Source organism: Morchella sextelata (genome assembly GCF_020137385.1).
Source record: "Morchella sextelata strain SCLS chromosome Unknown scls_8, whole genome shotgun sequence".
In the NCBI taxonomy this organism is placed as follows: domain Eukaryota; kingdom Fungi; phylum Ascomycota; class Pezizomycetes; order Pezizales; family Morchellaceae; genus Morchella; species Morchella sextelata.
Genome location: NW_025408623.1, coordinates 998,751 through 1,018,296, shown reverse-complemented (window position 1 = coordinate 1,018,296; position 19,546 = coordinate 998,751). Strand labels below are relative to the sequence as shown.

The 19,546-nt window shown below is 47.3% G+C and overlaps 7 protein-coding genes across 7 annotated transcripts; 4 read left to right on the top strand and 3 right to left on the bottom strand.

Annotated features, from left to right (window-relative positions):
• Nucleotides 1–1,243: 1,243 nt before the first annotated feature.
• On the top strand, nt 1,244–2,137 carry H6S33_012496 (uncharacterized protein; the record flags this gene model as incomplete). Its single annotated transcript, XM_044843853.1, has 1 exon — nt 1,244–2,137. The coding sequence occupies one exon, from the start codon at nt 1,244–1,246 to the stop codon at nt 2,135–2,137; it is 894 nt and encodes a 297-aa protein (XP_044695145.1).
• Nucleotides 2,138–2,969: 832 nt separating this feature from the next.
• H6S33_012495 (uncharacterized protein) lies at nt 2,970–4,490 on the bottom strand (the record flags this gene model as incomplete). The annotated part of the gene is made up of 6 exons (XM_044843852.1): nt 2,970–3,032; nt 3,096–3,329; nt 3,386–3,581; nt 3,675–4,152; nt 4,237–4,304; nt 4,411–4,490. 6 exons carry the CDS (start codon nt 4,488–4,490, stop codon nt 2,970–2,972), a joined length of 1,119 nt encoding a protein of 372 aa, XP_044695144.1.
• A 1,470-nt stretch (nt 4,491–5,960) lies between these two features.
• H6S33_012494 (uncharacterized protein) lies at nt 5,961–8,490 on the bottom strand (the record flags this gene model as incomplete). The annotated part of the gene is made up of 5 exons (XM_044843851.1): nt 5,961–6,663; nt 6,811–6,821; nt 6,872–7,667; nt 7,744–8,344; nt 8,451–8,490. The coding sequence occupies 5 exons, from the start codon at nt 8,488–8,490 to the stop codon at nt 5,961–5,963; spliced, it is 2,151 nt and encodes a 716-aa protein (XP_044695143.1).
• Nucleotides 8,491–9,503: 1,013 nt separating this feature from the next.
• Nucleotides 9,504–10,327, top strand: H6S33_012493 (uncharacterized protein; the record flags this gene model as incomplete). The annotated part of the gene is made up of 5 exons (XM_044843850.1): nt 9,504–9,554; nt 9,628–9,670; nt 9,760–9,931; nt 9,986–10,108; nt 10,195–10,327. 5 exons carry the CDS (start codon nt 9,504–9,506, stop codon nt 10,325–10,327), a joined length of 522 nt encoding a protein of 173 aa, XP_044695142.1.
• A 718-nt stretch (nt 10,328–11,045) lies between these two features.
• Nucleotides 11,046–13,023, bottom strand: H6S33_012492 (uncharacterized protein; the record flags this gene model as incomplete). Its single annotated transcript, XM_044843849.1, has 6 exons — nt 11,046–11,147; nt 11,381–11,798; nt 11,871–11,963; nt 12,045–12,321; nt 12,406–12,734; nt 12,866–13,023. 6 exons carry the CDS (start codon nt 13,021–13,023, stop codon nt 11,046–11,048), a joined length of 1,377 nt encoding a protein of 458 aa, XP_044695141.1.
• A 1,592-nt stretch (nt 13,024–14,615) lies between these two features.
• H6S33_012491 (uncharacterized protein) lies at nt 14,616–15,495 on the top strand (the record flags this gene model as incomplete). Its single annotated transcript, XM_044843847.1, has 5 exons — nt 14,616–14,685; nt 14,779–14,858; nt 14,919–15,036; nt 15,134–15,247; nt 15,308–15,495. The coding sequence occupies 5 exons, from the start codon at nt 14,616–14,618 to the stop codon at nt 15,493–15,495; spliced, it is 570 nt and encodes a 189-aa protein (XP_044695140.1).
• Nucleotides 15,496–16,725: 1,230 nt separating this feature from the next.
• Nucleotides 16,726–18,934, top strand: H6S33_012490 (uncharacterized protein; the record flags this gene model as incomplete). The annotated part of the gene is made up of 4 exons (XM_044843846.1): nt 16,726–16,797; nt 16,918–16,959; nt 17,028–18,755; nt 18,827–18,934. The coding sequence occupies 4 exons, from the start codon at nt 16,726–16,728 to the stop codon at nt 18,932–18,934; spliced, it is 1,950 nt and encodes a 649-aa protein (XP_044695139.1).
• Between the last annotated feature and the right edge of the window lie 612 nt (nt 18,935–19,546).

Here is a 19,546-nt window from a genome sequence, read left to right as displayed (position 1 = left end):
TATGCATGTAGTTATTACAGCCGCACCTCTCAAACGTACCCTGTGTTTCTTTACTAAGTCATTGCAAGCGAGGGCCTGGGTTTGAAAGCCCTTTCGATGACCGTAGTACGTAAATACACACATGTATGTAATTAAGGGATAATATTTGTGGGATTTCTCGGGTCGTGAAACGTATACAGATTTTTCTTGCGTGTTGTAGGTATGGTGTGCACACTCTTAAAGGTGACACGGCGATATCTGGAAGTGGAACAATCGTGGCTGCAAGGTGAACTCCAAGGCCAATGAGAGGGCTTATTCCTAGCCACTTTGCTGCATTCCTGCCGCAATTCACTTTTGAGGGTTTATAAATGGGTATAATACTGTTCCACTTTGCTCAGTCTTGGCGCCTTTTACATACAAAACCCGCAACTTCAAACTCTTATAACTTTTTAACTAAAGTAGATATCAAAAATCTGGAAATAAAAACTAAAGTTAATCACTAGTACTACACTTTTTATTTACCGATTTTTTTTAATTTTTTTTTTGGCAAAGTTATAAGCGCTTGACTTTTCGCCCGATTTTCGTCACCTTTGAGGGCGCACCATACTCGGGTGCATAGATTAAAATGACATGTGGCGGTAGTTGTTAATACGACATTATAATTGACAACTGTATTGCCAATATTATTGTACCAAGCTACCCGTGTCCCTTTTCAGTACTTAGTGTAGTACCAATTGCTCCAGTATCAACGTTGCGCGGTCTTGTGAAATTTCAGCAGAGCATATAATTACTAATAAGTGATGGAACGGCCTGAGACACAGTGATACCTGTTTTGGGTAAAACGCCACCAACATACGGTGTTTGTAGTATAACTGTATCTCAGGGCGTTCCATCACTTATTACCTACCGTTGTACAAGTATTCTCAATTAATAGTTAAGTACTTCAATGTACTCGCGTTGAAATTATAATATGTCCCAAGCTAGTGTTTGCTGGTGAGTGTATGAAGCACGTACTCTAGGTACTAGTACTACCTGTGTTTTTAGCTGCTTTTAACGCTTGGACTGTGAACCCCAACTCCACAACCAGAGGTCCTGGCTCGAAAACTAGCCCTAGCCACTTGGCCCCGCGAAACAATCAACCACCTACATGTGCTGTAAACTGAATTACATGTATATAGAGGTTGTGGGATATGATAGACGAAGAGTTACACCAGAACATACATAACTCAACAGAACCCCCTCCCCCCCCACCCAGTCTCCCCCAATGGATGTTGGTAACGATGGCTTGATTTCCCTCAAGGACGAAATTGCGGACCTTGAGAGTCGCTTGAACAATGCGCGGACCAAGCTCGTCGCCGCCTCCAATAAGCCGGATAGCGGTACCCAGGTGTCTACTATCCACGGTACCCAAGTGTCCACTCTCCATCAGGTACAAACCGAGCCGAAGACACATTTTCTTCTTCTACTATCAGACTCTGCGCTTCCTCTTGGCTCATTTGCCTTCTCATCGGGCCTTGAATCTTACATTGCCCACCAACATGGACAGCGTACCCCTCCCCGGCGCTCAGTTGAACGTTTTCTCCGCTTATCGATCCATTCCCTCAGTGCAAGCACCTTACCGTTTGTGATAGCTGCGTATAAGACGCCCATAGATTCGTCCATTCTCGACGACATCTTTGACGCTTCTACTACTTGCTCCGTCGCTCGGCGTGCCAGCATCTCACAAGGCCGCGCACTTCTAAGCGTCTTCGAGAAGTCATTTTCAACATCATTGCCGACTTCACCACCAGACATGGAAGCATTCGGAACTTATCGCCAATCGCTTCGCTCGAAGATTTCCGAGGAGCGCGCGAACGGCCACTTCGGAATTTCTTGGGGATTGGTTTGTAAAGTTTGTGGGTTGGACCTTGAATCTACATGCTATCTATTCCTGTTCAACCATGCCAAAGCTACACTATCTGCGGCTGTTAGACAAAGCTTGATAGGACCGTATCAAGGCCAAGCTTTGCTGGCTGCCGAGTCAACTCGGATGTGTGTCAGGGACGGACTAGACCTAGGTGGGCGTACAAGTGTAGATAAAGCTGGCCAAATGGTTCCCACTTTCGATATTTATCAGGGTCGTCACGAATTGCTTTATTCTCGGGTATTCAATTCTTGAAAGATCACTATTCGATGGGTTGATAATGAAGGCTTTTGTGTTCTTTCAGACCAATGTAATTACTTTATTAGATTTGTAGTGCCGGTTTCCTGGCTCAAGCGTACATCGTGAATACCCAAGTCCGCGTTGCAGTCTGGCAACGGGGGCATTACGCAGGTGGGAAATGCAGGTGGGAGATACATGTAGTATTGTATGTACAGAAATTTTGGTAACTTTTGGTTACAAAATTTGTATGGGAACACCATACAAAATCAAATCATGACTTTAAAAATTAGATTGCACACGCCTGAAGAATGGACTCAAAATTCTAGAATTCTCTGAACTCCGTCGTGAGATAATTTCCAACTGCCCTTGAATAGTTGGAATTTTTTTGATGAGGTTGGGTGGTTGTTTCGGGTAGCCAAACATGGCTACTTTGGCTGTAAAAAGGGTATATTACCAAAACTTCTGTCCTAGTACTATACATACAACTTTACATTACAAGCAAACTAGCCAACAAATAAAGTATTGTTCTCAAAACAAAACCCTCCAGCGGTACACTACATGTAACTGTTACGTTACTGTTATGGTGAGGCTACATCCAGACTATATACATCCAAATTTGCATTTTGAAATAGAGACTAAGGAAACATGATAGTATGACAGTATGACAGGAATTGATGCAATATCATTCATCCTTCATTTCGATAGATCGCGTAGAAACTATGTAGTAAAAACCCTCGCATACGCCTAACCCTTGCACAAGAAGGAAAAAGCAAAAAAAGAATAGTAAATAGTAACTAGAAATAAAAACGCTACAATTAAACACAAATAAATCATAAAAACTGAGCCTCTAAGGAAGGATGGTTCTGAGTTGGTTCTTTTGGTCAGGCGTCAACGATGTAGGAAAAACGATCTGTATCCACAGGTTGTTAGCATATATTTGAAAGGGCAAGCTAGGCATGGTTATGGTACTAACATTGACCTTTACAATGAGGTTACCACGCTCAGTAGGGTTCTTCGATATCGGCATGCCCTGTCCGGGGAAGCTCTCCTGCCATGTTGGGGGGGTTGGTCCAGCATGTGCTACTTTCAGTTGCTTTCCATCAATAGTGTTTACTGTCCTCGACCACCCAAGCAAAGCATCCTTCAACGGAATTGGGAGTGTTATGATTAGATCATCTCCATCACGGACAAAATACTCATGAGGTTTCTATTTCACTTGGTTAGATTTCTGACGCCATAAAAATTGGTTTCTGACCAACTTGCCTCTTCAATAATGAAGTGGAGATCTTGCTTTGATCCATCGATTTCATCCCCAACACCCTTGAATTTAAATTTTGATCCAGCTTTCATGCCAGCCTTGACAGGAATATCAAGATCTTTGTCTTCCCTTGATATTTTTCCATCTGCATCGAAAGTTTTCCTCTTGACGCGTAGCTTCTTTTTTGTACCAGTAAATAACCTACAAATAATGTTAGTATTTCGGAGCTTCATGAAACCGCCTCAAAGACTTTCAAGAAATAATAATGAGTCAAGTATGGACCAAAAAACTCACTCTTCTAAAGTAAATCCGATGTGCTTCTCCAAAACTGTTGACTCTGGAGTTTTGCTTCTGCCATTCATTTCTGGCCCTCTTGAAGTCCCAAACCTCTGTTCCGGGAACCCATGGCTATGACTACCGCGACTAGCGCCGCCTCGACTAGCACCACCGCCAAGCGGACTCCCAGAGCCGAATCCAAAATCAAGATCGTCAAACCCCCCTTCCATTCTGAAACTGGCAAATATATCTTCTGGATTTCTGAAGCTGAAGTTTTTGAAGTTGGACCCGGTGAAAGAATATGAGCGCCCTCCACCCATGCCAGGGAAGTTGCTTGGGAAGGTATCCGACCGGCCAAACGATGGATGAGGACCACCACCGCTATTCTGCGGCGGAGGCGAAGATGTTCCGCCACGAAGGAGGTATTCAAGACCGAACTGATCATAAATTTTTCGTTTTTCTGGATCTGATAGGATTTCATACGCTTGTGATATTTCTATTCGGGATTAGTCTTTATTCAGAGTCTACAGGGAGCATGCACTGATAAGAATGTGTGGGGGGGGGGGGGGGTTAGACATACCTTTGAACTTTTCAGAAGCAATCTTGCTGTCCTTGTTCTTGTCCGGGTGGTATTTTAAAGCACCTTTTCTTTAAAGCTGGTCGTCAGTATGTGTGCAATGTTCTTCTGTTCTATAAGAGATATACGCCCAATTATATCTTCTGAAGTGGGGGTGGGTGTGGGTAGAGAACTTACCGATAAGCCTTCTTGAGATCGTCCGAAGAGGCATCAGGCTTGACACCTAATGTATCGTACAGCTTTGACTCTTTCACCATGGTGATTTTTTAAATGGAACACGCAAAGGAGAGTTTATTTGTTTGTGTGAATCGATGGATATGCAGAGCGAAAGGAAGAAAGAAGCGGCAGCTGATTAACTTAACGTGAACTCAAAACCAAGAAGGTAGAGCAAGAAGGAGACGACGGGACTCGTGTGCAGGTATATGTAAAAAAAAGTGCGTGGAGCAAGAGACAAGGGTATGATGTCAGGAGAGCCGTTTACTGGTTGTCGATGGTGGGTGGGGATTTAATCACTGTATTCATAGTATGCTTGTAGATGCAGGATATCTCGACTCCACCCACGCCTGTGGCAATGAGAGTTAAGCGGGGATATGTGAGATGTGACGACAGCTGCGATATAGGAAGCTCAGCGTGTGATGAAGTCTGACTGCGAGGTTAACTAACTGACAGCCTAGAATTTTCGAGGCCGAACAGCACCAAGTAGAAGGGTAGTATGTGGAAGAAGTAATAGTGGTTATTTTATGATAATTTTTACGAATGTGTTTATGTAAAGTCTCAATATATAGCACACAAAAGTTGGTGGTGGGAAGATGAACACTGAGCACTTGGAAGCGCTGAAGCCTGAGGGGATCCTCCTCGATGCTTCATAAAGTGACAGAGCCTCTGGAATGTTCTCTGACCCTCTAGTTCTTTGCGGCCCAACCGTCGCAACCACCTCCATGTCAATTCCCGGAATGACCTTGGAGGTCATTGGCTTGCTGCCGTCCAACGGGCCACCGTCCAGGTTAACGAGATTGTTTCGCGGTGTTGTTTCTACATATTTCGTTGATAGGCGAGAGTACCTAAATAACCCAGTCAACTTTATCAATTTGCCATAGCCATGGACCCACAATCATCGAATACATCGTGGTACCACTTAGCCTTTTTTAAATGCGTGTCAGGACCCTGATCACTGAGAGAGTCCACCCAACTACATGTACTGGCGGTATATACATGTATTTACACATTAAAAGTTGTGCGTACTTGGAGGTGACTACGTTATATTGTTTAGATTAGTTACTTCATTTGGTGGAGCATCTAGTGCTCTATACTGACTTTGAAGAGGCTGTGATCATTAGCACATCTACGCTACATACATGCATGTACCTAAGTACTTATTGTCACGCATATTTTCTCTGTGCGCTGTATAAAGCTTTTAATGAACCTCCTTTGAATGGTCTACTGTATAATACTACGTGCACTGCGGGGGAATTTGAAAGACAAGCCAGTCCATCTAAACTATGATCAAACCCGTTTCACGAAAGACTTCCTATTATTATTCGGACTTTGGCTCAAGCCGTCAGCTCGAGTCTCCTATACCACAAAAAAAAAAAAAAAAACCTTTTGATAATAAGAAAAACCCTTGATATTTACAAGAAGACAAAGGAATTGATCACGCCATTACAAGTGAGTAATTATTGAGCCCGCTTCGCTTCGCCCTTCAGTATGATAAAACATCGCCATGACGCTTACTTTCCAAACTTCACAGGCACCATCCTGTTGTCTCGATCGTCTCCTACATCATCCAGCATATTGAGTGGCTCCTCCCCACGCAAAGATATCCCGCTATCATCATGACCCATTTCATCGCCCCCGTCTATTAAATCCACATCAATCGAGCCTCGGTCCTCGTTAACCCGGTTTATATGCACAGTCGCCTCGGCAGTATGCCGCAGAAACCCCCCTCGCTCTGCGAGCCATCCCATCCATTCATCTATCCAACATCTCACAACCCACCAGCTTCCAAATGAGACTGCTCCGTTCGTTGTTAGGTCTCTGAGCGCTGCAGAAGCGACCGCCCCCAGGCAAAGGTTGAAAAGTCTGGGTTCAGTCCCAGAAAAGCGGTGGGGGAGGAATGTTAAAAATTGTGTCCACCGATCTAGAACACTCTCCGTTGTAGGCGATCCGTCTTCCGCTCCTGGTGCTGGTGACATGTTACCTCCATCAGGCGCAGAGGGTGGCTGTAATAAGCTGATAACCTCGTTATGTAAAATTTCCACGACAGACATTGCACCACACGGAAGTTCTCTATCCACAATTGTTTGGGCGTTCACGAATTCTTTCCAGTCTTTTATCATTTGCCCTCGGTCCGGGGGGTTACCGAGAAATCTAGCCGCTGCATGCGCAGCATCGTTTACTCGCAATAAGCGATCTAAGAGACTTGAAAAAATACTGGATGGTATTAGTTTTGCCTGGACGACATGCGGAGGTTGAACGGAGAATGTTGTCATGATATGGGCGGTAAGATTTGTTGAGAGGTGCCGAAGGGCTGTTACAACAAAGGGTGGCACGACTTGTAAAGCTAAAGGAGAAAGTAACCGTATCATTTCCTGGGCAATGACGTCAGTCGAGCCCGATAAATTGGAAATGAAATTCCGACCTTGTACATGACCCAGTCAGACTCTCGAATCCAAAGAGCCAATGAGGGTTCACCCAAAAGTTTTTGGACAGGAGCTGTGAGGGTGCCATGAAAAGATATAAACAGCTGATGGAATTGTTTTAATCGCATATAGCGTACGCATTCTACGAGGGAAGTGCAATGGGATCTGTATATAGCAGTTAAAGTGGCTGCGATATCTGGGTCTGTGCCTAGGGGGGCATAAAGATCGATGTTTGGTAGTTTGAGGATTTCATTTGGGGTCGAAAGATGGTCAGATTCGTTACGGGAAAAGAATAATTCTTGATGGAGGAATGAAGATATGGGATATTCAGTGGAGACGCTCGAAGTTTTGTAGAATGACGAATTTTCGATGTTGTTTTCTATTGAAGTTTGAAAAGAGTTACTGAAGGGCTGAGCCGAGCCATTACTCATTCTGTCAACGGTCAGTAACTCAGCCAAAAAAGGAGCTGAAGGGTTGAAGACTTGCAGATGATCATCCCCAGCCGCTTGCGCGGGTGGTTCCGATCCTGATGCGGAACCTGAACCTTGCGAGACTTTAGGGGATGACTGCTCGCCAGCGAGGCGAATACCACAATAGTGGTACTTGGATTGTCCGCGAACACCAAGTCTGCGAGTCTTAATTTCTGGAAACATGAGCCGAACAAGTTTCCCAAACGATGCAGGGTTTAAAGGCTTTATGCGTTCATTTGCACAGATTCCCACATAACGGGCATATACACGGTTGCGCGGTACAGCGACAGAGGCGTCTGGGACTCTCTCGCAATTCTTTTGCAGCCTAATCCCCGAGAAATTTAGTAAGCATCGTTCTCATCTGGTCATCACCCCCGGGTTTTGATATAAGTGAAGCTTACCATCCTAATCCATAAACCTGTCTTGTCTTTTCCGCTGAAGGAGAATTCTCATCATTCCGGACCCTCCGAGCAAGCTCGTCTAAAGGTACCATTCGAGTCTCTTCCGCTAGTCGACGAAGTTCTGCATCGTTATCCTCAACAACTGCAGATGTTCTCTTTGAATTCCGGCCTGATGAGGGACCAGGATTCTCCTCTTCGCCCATTACAGTCTCAAACTCGCGAGTATCCTCCTCCTTTGGTTGCACTTCCTGGTTGAGGCTGAGCATTTCGGGAACGGGTGTGGAAGTTGAGCCAACGGCAGGGGAAGGAGAAGGTTCCGGTACACCACCAAGAGCTGGGTCGATGGGGAATGATGTGCTGGGAGAAAGCATAGATGGTGATCCCAATAGTGCAGTGTCAATGGGGGGTTGATTCTCTTGAATCTGCTGCTGGGTCAATGCTAGGAGAGAAGGATCGGTCAGGGGATGAGTGTCCTGGTTGTACTGTGGAATGTTTGAAGGCAGTCTGGCATGGACATTTGTGTGGCCCGTGACACCGGAATTGGACACTATGGAACGGGACCTAGAGCGTGTAGTATGAGAACGCCCAGAAGAATTTGGGCCTTGGTAAAGAACATGGGAGTCAGTATGGGATCCTGAACAAACCGAAATCGAAGCCAAAGCAAGAACAACCCTACGAAATTGGAGAAACGCAAATTGGAGTATTACCTTGAGCTAGCGGAGAGCCAGAACCCGAGGAGTCTTCCATAGCGGCTGATGAGGGGAACGGGAGTTGCAGCGGTTGTGTTGACACTAGACAGAGTCGAGTTGGTGGGGCAACACTGGGGTGTGTTTCCAGGACGGTGCTGTGGTTGCAGCAGCTGAGTCGGGGTTTTCTGGTTGCAGCGTGTGGTGTTGTTGTCGTTGTTGTTGTTGATGGATGATGAGCGAACGACGTCTAGATCCACAAGCGAGGCGTGTAAATAAAGCGGCAAAGCGAGGACAGAACTTTGTGTGAAGGTCTCACAAACGCAAACACCACGGACCCAGTACTTTCCCTTCAACAGGTCGAGATGGAGATGTTTAAAAAAAAAATACAAGTTGTCGCGATGTTATCGTAGATGAAATGTTGATCTACTCTAATTTTTTGATTTCTATGAAGTGTGCGTGAGAGGCGGGGATTTGGTAGACGCTGGACCTGAGGGAAACGCGGAAACGCAGGTGTGAGCGAGTGGGTTGGTATGTCGCCCGGACAACGAAAAGCCTTTGATTCTGCTGCCTTATGTAATGGGATATGCTGAGTCAGTACTCGGGAACCATCATGCTTATCTTGTGATACCTACTTCCGGAAAAACCTACCACTCTGCTTGGAGTCTCTTCTTCAACCTTCAGGTTATAAAAATAGAGCTGGGACGAGCTGCTCGTTGTGGCGGTTAACACATGTTAACTCTCTGCGGCTGTAAATTCAGTTGACGTAATTCGCTCTCTCCGGGGGTCTTTGCCCAGCCCCCCTAGTGAAGCCAGCACAACCACGCAGCCAACCAGCGCCAATCCAAGATAACGGAGGAACCGTCACCCAAGCCTGCTCGCCCACAACCGTCTTTCATCATAGTCCTTCCACGTCTTCATCTTCGCCAAACTACAAGTACCCCGATCCGTCCCCATTCCTCACCTCTTCCTTTTAACTTCTGTCATCTACAATTAGCTCCCAAAACAAAGGAAACTCGACCCTGCAGTCCTTTAGCGCTTAAACGTCCACTCAGTCTTATCACATCTGCCACCATGTCCTTCCAAGATAAAGCCCAACATCTTGTTTCCCAGCTCGACAAAGAGGTTCGTTCTTATTGAGAAACATCTATAGTGTATTCGTTATTGATTATGAATTAGCTGACTCGTATATGTTTAGCTCTCCAAATATCCAGCTTTGAACAATTTAGAGAGTCAAACTGGTAATTCACATCTACATCCCTTTTATTCTCTTTATTCCTTCTATTTCTTTTTTTTCTCTCGAATGATTATACTAACCGACTCCCCTCAGGTGTTCCTAAGGTTTACGTTATTGGTGGATTGGGATTCGTTTACTTCTTCCTCATTTTCATCAACTACGGAGGTCAATTCTTGACGAACTTGGCCGGATTTCTCATTCCTGGTTACTATTCACTTAACGCTCTCTTTACTACAACTAAAGTTGACGATACCCAATGGCTCACGTAAGTCCGCCCCTTGGTCATCAGTCGTTCCCTACATTTGACTAATTATTTTAGTTACTGGGTTGTTTTCGCCTTTTTCAACGTTCTTGAATCTGCGTTTTCCGTCACATACTGGCTCCCATTTTACTTCGTTTTCAAGTTCGGCCTGATCATGTGGCTGGGATTGCCCCAGTTCAGGTATTTTTTTCCATTTGCAGTTTCCCCACTCTCCATACCCGATTGGCCCTCGAGTCAACGCTAATACCCTGTCTTCTTTTGAATAGCGGTGCCCAGGTCGTTTACCGCTCTTTCCTTCTTCCCGTTTTTTCGAGGAGGTTCGCAGGATCCAACACCAACCCTGCATCAGCCAACCTTCGTGCGAAGGCCGACGCTGCTGGCCTTGACAAGACTTTGTAAGCACTTACGATGATGTTGTCATAGTTGCAGATGGCGGAACGAAAATGAGACCTTGATATCGTGAATCAGGAACAAAAATGGGAGGGAAAATACTATTGGTGAATGGGTTGGGGGATTGGAATTCTGGGAGTATTGGTAATGAAGATGGTTTTTTTCTTTCTAGAATGCATCTTTTCTTTCTTGTAGGCTAGGGTTTCTTTGTTTCCATGTTTTTTTCCGATGTCAAGCCCCATTGTACAACGAGGAATGGAATTATGAATCTTGTCGAAGAAACTTTCTTGCTTAAACAAAACCTTCTCTTCAAGAAATGTTAGGGTGCTCTTGAAGTCTACCCCGGTTATAGTTTTAATCAGTTAAATCATGGTCCTAGATAAGTTGTGATTTCTAAAAGTGTGGCTGTTAAGTTAGGGGATTTCGATTCTTGTAATCTAATTGTCTTTCACAACCCTTTGAATCCCAAATCGCAATTTTGACTCAGTTCTCATAAATCGCAATACATTTGGCGAGGACTCCAATTACGACAGTGTTCATCCGGGAGGATAATACATGTTACATAGAGGTACCTGCTCATCGCTCCCATGTCGTAACATATAAAGGACAGATCTCTTCTGTTTTAGAAGTACGTAGAAAAGAAGATGGGTACTCTATCTAACTACATCTAACAAGCGTTTAAGATTCTTTTTCACTTACAAAAAAGCGGTCCAAGAAGCAACAGATTTTATGCCGCAACACCATCGTCTCCCGATTGCGCAACGTAGTCAAAATTAGACGAATAAACTAAAGCGCCAAACGCCTCCAGATCCTTTTGTTGCTCCATTACCTGTCCAGTCAATTCAACCCCATCAATTAGCACAGCAGCACGACAGCAGATTAGAGCACCCAACCGCAGCACCCCACATATTCCCCATCCCCTGTTTACAAGGTATTTTATGTATCCACGGCATAGAGTGATTGCAAACAAAACCACCAAGGGGGAAGAGAAGCGGTAGAAAAAGGAATTGGAAGGTAAAGAAAAAGAAAAGGGAAGGGAAAAACATTTTAGGCTAGACATACCTGTAAGTACTCATTCGGCATGTCTTTCCCAATCAAGTGTGCCTCTCTAGTCAGGACCGCCAATACACTTGCAAATTTTGTGGTCGCCGCATCCCCGACATCATTGTCCTCCCCGTTACCTCTTGCCTCCTCTGCTGGCTGTGTCGGTGGCAGTGCGGTCGCCTTGGGCTTAAAGGCATGATCTGTTAATTTTGACTCGAGAAGAAACGTGAACGCTGCGTTGAGCATCTGCGTCATGACCGTGTTGGCCGTTGGGGAGTCGATTAAGTCCGATGTCTCGTCGAGTAGTCTACGGAGAGATGGTGAAACCGGGTCGGTATTGGTTCCCTCTTTGACTTCGGCGGTTGAGGTTGAAGATTGCGCGAGAACCATCGCCTCCTCCGACCTCGGGGGTAGAAGAAAGAGAAGCCATCGTATACTACATACACTTTAGATGAAAAGCCCTGATATGCGACTCATGACTTGAGGGCCTATAGTTGATTGAAAATACCTTGATTCTGCTCCTTCACCCTCAATTATTTTTCTAGTCTGAGCCGTCAACTTTTTCATTTGGCCTAATGATATGGTATCTCGAGGGGTCCGACTACAAGCTCAATCTTGTTAGTAACCAAATTTGTTATAATCCACCATGTCATAGCGCCGATTTCACGGCGGTGTAACTTACGGCCCAAAGACTTGCTTAACGGCCAGCTCAACCTTCTCAGCAACATTTCGCCATCCTCTATCAAGGAGCCACCATGAAAACGTCAAGTACTGATCATTCGTCGCCATATCCGTACCATAGCCCTCTTCTTCCATATGAATGGTGTGTTCACTCTCGCGTTCAGCGTTAGAAACAACGGAGGAAAGGTACTTTTTGCGGCCAAGAAGATTCAATTGAACCCGAGTTAGGATCGTTAATAGCGCCAGTGTGTAAATAAGTGTCAACGATCTTGTTAAAGCTGCAGTATCATCATTTTCATTTCATCAGCTAAGTTATAAATCTAACACCCGTAAAGCACCAATTCCAGAAGAAGCCACCATACAGCTTATCTTGATTTCATCCCAGAGCTTATTCTTTGATTTCCGGGGCTTTTCCTCTCCATCCTTTGCTGCCATGACAAAAGACTCTGAGGCAAAAGATTGAAGCGACTGTGCATCATCATCCTTTTGAGGAAAAGTTGCAGCCGTGGGCGCCTCTGAAGCATCTGCCACTGACTGGGTTTTTGCGATCCGTGTAGCCTTCTTCTGCTGCAGTTCTTGGGTCAACTTTTCGACGGGTAGCTCCTCGAGAATGTGCTCGGTAGCCGTGGGGAGCAGCGCAAGGACTGTCAACGTGCAGTCCTGTTGGTACTGTTCGAATCTTCGAGTGAGCCTGTTCGCACTATCAGCCACACTACTCGGCGAAAGAACTCAATATTGAGGAGCGGCGGGGACCATGAGACACAATGAGGGGGTCACAGGATTGAGTCTCATGGCAGGGCAGAGAGAATACGAATCAATTACTTCTCGCGAGCTCGTCGGTCACTTGACATACGGTCCCTGGCATCTGCGAATTTTGATATGACATAGTTGGTTGCGAGATAGCCGACGCCAACAAGACCAAAGCCGATAGCGAAATTTGTGCGGTTGCGCCTGAGAAAGTTACGCGTAGCTTTGAACATTGAGGTGATATATAAGTGTTGGAGAATGAGAACAGTAGAAAGATGAAGGAGATCTAATTTCTGTTGGTGATTATATTCTCATGGCGGAGAAGGGACAAATTGAGCTAGGTGGAGGATAGGGGTGGGGTGGAGGAAACGAGTGATTGGACAGGAATAGCTCTTGATACTGAACACGCACTTTTTCTTCTGCCACTGTACCTTTCTCGAGCTCTCTATGCCTCTATTTGTCGGATAGTTGATTGCAATACTGTAGGTATATCGGATCAGTAACACGTCTGAGTGCGAGTTATACTGAGCGCTGTTATCTTACGTACTGGTAGTACTTGGAGCGTGAGAAATTTGGTTGTGAGGGCAAGGGAGTTGTTTCGACATGTTTGGTTCACGAGCGCTGCTTCCTGAATGGTTGCTACCTAGTTACAGCCGCGGGTGGCCGAGGTCTAAGGATCTGTACCTACTACTACTGCCTAGGCACCATTTCTTTGCTGGGCGGCAAAGGCTGGTCTCTTAGGTGTCCGGATTCGAAGAGCGTTTCGGTCACGTGATAAGCTCAGAAGTGACCAAATCAGCATGAATATGGGTTAGGGTTCGAAATATGATTTGGGGGAGAAACTGCAAAGAGATCTATTCGTAGAACGTAAGGAACTGGCCATTTATAGGCCTCACATAAAGTGGCAATGATCCTTTTGCTACTCGTAGAGATGTACCTACAAAGTAGAAACTGTTCTTCACCAGCACGCTATTTGGCTGCAGTACGTACATACATAACTTCACATATATGTACATATAAGTACATGTATGTATTCGAGAGACAAATCCTCTGAATCCTTTGTTACATGTAGTCATCCCTGGTCAGGTGTTCCAACACGTGACCTGGGGGCTTTCACACGGCAGCACAAGTATGGAGTACAACCACACCTTTCAGTAACCACCACCCCACCCATCAGATACTACGGTACCTATATTTCAGTTCGAGCATCCATAACTTCAACCTATCTTAAGGCTTTTAAGGCTGTTGAGGTTGCCAAATCCCCCCCTCCCCCCTCCCCCATGTAAGTATATACCCAATCCGTTGGTTGTATTATCTCCTTCCTTAGTCAGGGCCATCAGCATCATCATCACCAGCATCACCCGCTGCAACATCCCATCCTCAGAGTGAATGATACCCCTCAGGTGTTGCTTGGTGCTACATACATCTGCCCCTCCTTTTTCGTCATTCCTAGAACCTGATCATATAGCATTTATTCGACTCCCATCTCATTTATCTCCCCCATCCCACCCCTTCTTACATCTCTACACTCTTCTTTCTCTCTCTTCATTTAACTTGTCCCTCATTTGCAGAGGATGACCTTCACAAATCAACCACTCTCGTCCTAACAAGTACTAGTCAACCGGGAGCTTCACACTAAAAACGGCAACAACAACGACGCTAACCGCCAATAACCAGCCGTGCAAACTGCCCCTGCTCACCCCCCGAGGAAAAAATTACTACCAAGCAAAAGCAGATAGACTACTTAAGCACATCAACCCGCCAGCTCTTTGCCTGAAGTGGTGATATCGAGATAGTAGTTGTGTCTTCATTTCAAGACGATGGGATGGAACGGCCGCCCGTCTTCTCACTGGAGGTTCTCGCCGACCGGGCGCTCGTGAAAGATATCGTAAAAGGTATTGCTTTTCCTACGCTTCTCTCTCATTCCCGCATTTAAGGGTTAGATGTATGCTAATAGATATGCTCTTCGGCCTTTGTCTCAATCTAAGGTGTCATCTCTACCATATTCTTCCATCGTTTCTTCCCCACGGTTCGTCCGAAAACTCGAGACTTGCTCGACCTTACATTGGTATGTCTGCTGCAGCAGAAATAATAGTCCATACGGAACTCGAAGCTTACCAACACGCAGCCTGCAGTGGACGACCCTGAACTTGAGGAGCTTATAGATGAGCGCACGAATGTACTCATCAAGGCCATAGAAGCCTCTACTAGTACTGGATCAAAGCCTCATCGGGGACAAATAGCAGGTGACTATAACCCTTTTTGATACTTTGAGAAGGTGTCCGTGGTAGTAGTTTGCGCAGACGATTGTTGACATGATTCTTTTCTTTTTCTTTTTTGCAGTCGAGTTCTACGAGAGAAGGCCAAAGAAAGCATGGTTTTCCAAGGCAGAGGAGAAAGTTTGTTGGGAACAGTGGGTGCTCAATGTCACACTAGTTACCATTAAGACCGATTCTGGTAGGATAACCTTTCACCCAACCGCCAGTGAAGAAGTGCCTACTGACTTTTTTCCTCCAGACCGCGCGAGGGCCCGAGCGTCACTTGAACACCAACTCCAGAAAGCGGTACTCGAGATCATTACCACTGCCAGTCTACGGAAGGACCATATCCCCCCAATAACCACAAACGATTTAAACCCGTTCCCTTACCAGATCGTTGTTTCACCAAAGGGTGAGACTTGGGGAGCACGAATGGGCATCTTTTGAGTTGTAGGAAACCAAATAAGCACAAACATTGAAACAGGGTGAGAGGCTTGGGGGGGGGGGGGGGGGGGAGGAAGGAAAAATTGATTGGGAAGGAAATATGCTACTCTCATGCGGATATAATTTCTGCGAAAACCTCACGAACCATAGACTGGGGGGCATCGGTGTTTCGGCGTCTTGGGGGAGGGGTGGTACGACTTCCATGCGGGTTTTATTTTCTTCCTTTCCTACAAAGTATATACCCTAAAACTCATCCACGCTTTGAATAATATGTACATGTACCACTAGTTCCAAACCATCGTTAATCGAAACACATTGAAAAGAGGACGGGGTGAAAGAAAAAGAAAACGTGAAAAAAAAAAAGTGAAAAAAAAAAAAGAAAGCAGAGCTGCAGGGTGCCCATTGCGATGGAGCCTAAGTACCCGAGAGGCGATGCGTGCATACTGTACCGGGGGTTAACCATAAATACCGAGAATCTGATAAGATAAACACACCTATTTCACAGCAAGATTCTCTTATCAGATTCTTCGTATTTACCCTCAACACCCGGTACGTACTCTACATACATACCATACATGGTTACTTTTATCTGCCCTATGTACTCACTTAATTAGAGTAGGGTGGAGCTTGCGTGATGTACCAGATAAAAACTATATGTAGGTAGAGTAGGTACGTGACTACTCTACTTATTCTACATCCATGACCTAGATGGAGTAGTACCTACTACCTACCAAATACTCCTCGCTCACCAATGGTAGGCAGCCCATACATGTTCCTAGTCGTCCCGGTTCCCCATTGCCTACTGTACATACATGTACATACCTGCCCCAGAGTAGGTACACACTCTACTTTACCCGCCGCGCAGCTGGGCCCATTTGCTCCATGCACTCGAAGGTGGTAGGGATCTCAATCACTGGCTCTCACTCGCATGTATGGCAACCAAGCGGGGGAAGTGGCGGCCCGCGCTGTGTGGCTGTGAACGTCATTGATGTCAATTAGTAGGCAAGCTCCCAATGAGGACAAGCCCGTCCGCTTGCAAGTTGCGATGGTCACGCCGCCAAGAATCACTTTATGACTCCTCGTCGCGTGGCCGACGCGCTGCTGCTGCAACGACGCGTCTCCCTGGGGACTTGTATATCTGTCTTGTCTCGCTATATATCTGCTGTGTCTTCTTCCCACCGAGTCTGTCAAGCTTGCTTCCTCTCTCCAATCGACATCCCCACAGCTGCAGACATGTCGACGGAACGCAAATGGACGCCCAAGGATGATGAGCTTGACGAGGAGGAGGAGGAGGAAGATGTCCAGGTAGATCATATTGCTATCTATGCCCACTGCCCACTGCCCACTGCCCTTCTTTCTTTCTTTCTTTCTACGTGCATAAAGAGCTGCTGCTAACGCTGGCTTCCTTTTTCTCTGAAAATATAGCAATACCAATCGCAAAAAGATGCCATTTTATTTGCAATCCACGTATGCAGAGACAGCTTAATACCCTCATGCCCGTTCCAAGTCCATAGTACTGACCTCCCATTCCCCAGGTCTCCGAGTCCATGCTCGCCACCCATGATGACACCGAAGACCCACCACCCTCCTCACCCAAGGACACCGACAAGCCCAAATCCAAGAAGGCTACCCCAAGCTCCGCCGTCCTCACCGCCCTCCAATGCGCCTACTCCGTCCTCCAATCCCGCATCATTTCCAACCCCGCCGACATGATTGGCATCCTCCTCTTTGGCACGGCCATCACAAAGTTCACCACCGACAGCGGCTACCAGCACTGCTACCTCCTCCTCGACCTCGACATCCCCGATGCCACCGGAATCCGCGAGCTCAAGAATCTCATCTCCGACCCCGCAGAGTTCTCGGCACTCCTCGCGCCGTCGGAGGAGCCCGTCTCAATGGCTAATGTGCTTTTTGCCGCAAACCAGATCTTTACCACCAAGGCGGCGAACTTCCAGTCGAGGCGGTTGTTTGTGGTTACGGATAACGATGACCCGCATGCTAAGGACAAGGCGCTGCGGAATAGCGCCATCACCCGCGCACGGGATCTGTATGATCTCGGCGTCAGGATCGAGCCGTTCTTTATCGCGCAGCCGGGAAAGCCGGGCGGTTTTGATGCAGCGCGGTTTTGGGACGATGTGGTGTATAGAGCACCGGGAGAGGATGAGGAGACGGAGATGGTGGTGTCTGCGACGGCGGACGGGACGGTGAGACTGAAGGAGATGGTCTCTTCTATACTCTCAAAGTCCACGGCAAAGCGTGCGCTCTTCAACACGAAGATGGAGATTGGGCCGGGTTTGCTTATAGGCGTAAAAGGGTACATGCTGTATAAACGGCAGGAGAAGGCAAGGTCTCACTATGTCTTTACCTCTGCAGAGCGAGCCCAGCTCGTCACGGGTGTCACTACGAAAGTTGCAGCAGAGACCGCAAGAGTGGTGGAGAAAACCGAGATACGGAAGGCCTACAAGTTTGGGGGTGAACAGGTGGTATTTACACAAGAGGAGATGAAAGCCATGCGTTACTTTGGGGAACCGGTCATCCGCATCCTGGGCTTCAAGCCGGCATCCTCACTGCAGTTTGAGCACAACGTCAAGCCTGCAAAATTCATATACCCAGACGAATCCACGCACATTGGCTCCACGCGGACATTTGCAGCGCTGCACAAAAAGCTCGCCGATTCTGACAAGATGGGAATTGCATGGTGCATCACTCGGCGCGGCGGCCCACCGCAAGTGTGCGCCCTCTACCCATCCATCGAAGTCGTGATTGACGGCGTGCAGACGCACCCGCCGGGCTTCTTCCTCATCCCCATCCCCTTTGCCGACGACATCCGCCAGAACCCAGACGTGCCCATCGTCAAAGCGCCCGCCCGGCTCATTGACCGCATGCGAGCGGTGGTGAAGCAGCTGCACATGCCAAAGGGCTACATACCCGAGAAGTACTCCAACCCCGCGCTGCAGTGGCACTACCGCATCCTGCAGGCGATCGCGCTGGACGAGGACCTCCCGGAGAAGGCAGCGGACCCGACGCTGCCAAAGTACAAGCTCATTGAGAAGTACACGGGGGCGCAGTGCAAGGAGTGGTTCGACGAGCTGCTGGAGGCCACGGCGGGCATGGCGGTGGTGGCCGAGAAGACGGGCACGAAGAGGAGCGTGGTGAATGTGAGGGAGGGAGGGGGGCTGGCGAAGAGGGTGAAGAGCGAGAAGGCGGGGGCGGATGGCGGCGACGAGGTCGAGAGCGCGTACAAGACGAACACGCTGAATAAGGTTTGTGCTTGAATTCCCCGTCCCTTGCGGCGGAGATGGGTGTGCTAATGAACGGCGGTGCGTGTGTGTAGCTCACGGTGGCGAAACTGAAGGGCTGGCTGGACTCGCGGGGACTGATTGCGGTGGGGAAGAAGGCGGACTTGATTGATGCGGTGGAGAACCATTTCGAGAGCAAGTGAAGGGGGGGGGGGGGCCTCGTTGGAATCATGTTGTAATCATTCTTGTATTGCTATCGTTAGCGAGCGGTATTTTGAGAATATTTGGGCTCTGAATGGCAATTTGGCGGTATGCTGTACTGTGAGTGTGAGTGTGAGTGTGAGTGTGAAGAGAGAGAGAGAGTGTGTGTGTGTGTGTGTGTGTGTGTGGGTGGGTGTGTGCTTGTGTTAAGCAGCTCAGTGTTGGTTAAGCTCAAGTTCCCGGGGCCATGCAGATTAGAGCACAGTCGGGCATGGCAGGTAACCACAGGCAACTACAGGTCACTGCAAGTAGAGGCTGGGCCAGCTGGGCAGCAGGCCCCTCTGTGGACCCCGGGTTGCTACATGTATGTAAGTGAGCTGCACTCCACGCTCCACGCTCCACGCTGCACACTGCTACTACGCTGCTGAGACAGTTCCTCTCCCCCACCCGATAAATACACCCCGGCCCCCCCTCTTCCTCCCAACAACCCACAGCAGCAGCCAAAGACAGTGCAATTGAGTGCCATCACCGTCTCCCATCTCCCGTCTCTCATCTCCCATCTCCCATCACCGTCTCCCATCTCCCGTCTCTCATCTCCCATCTCTCACCATCCC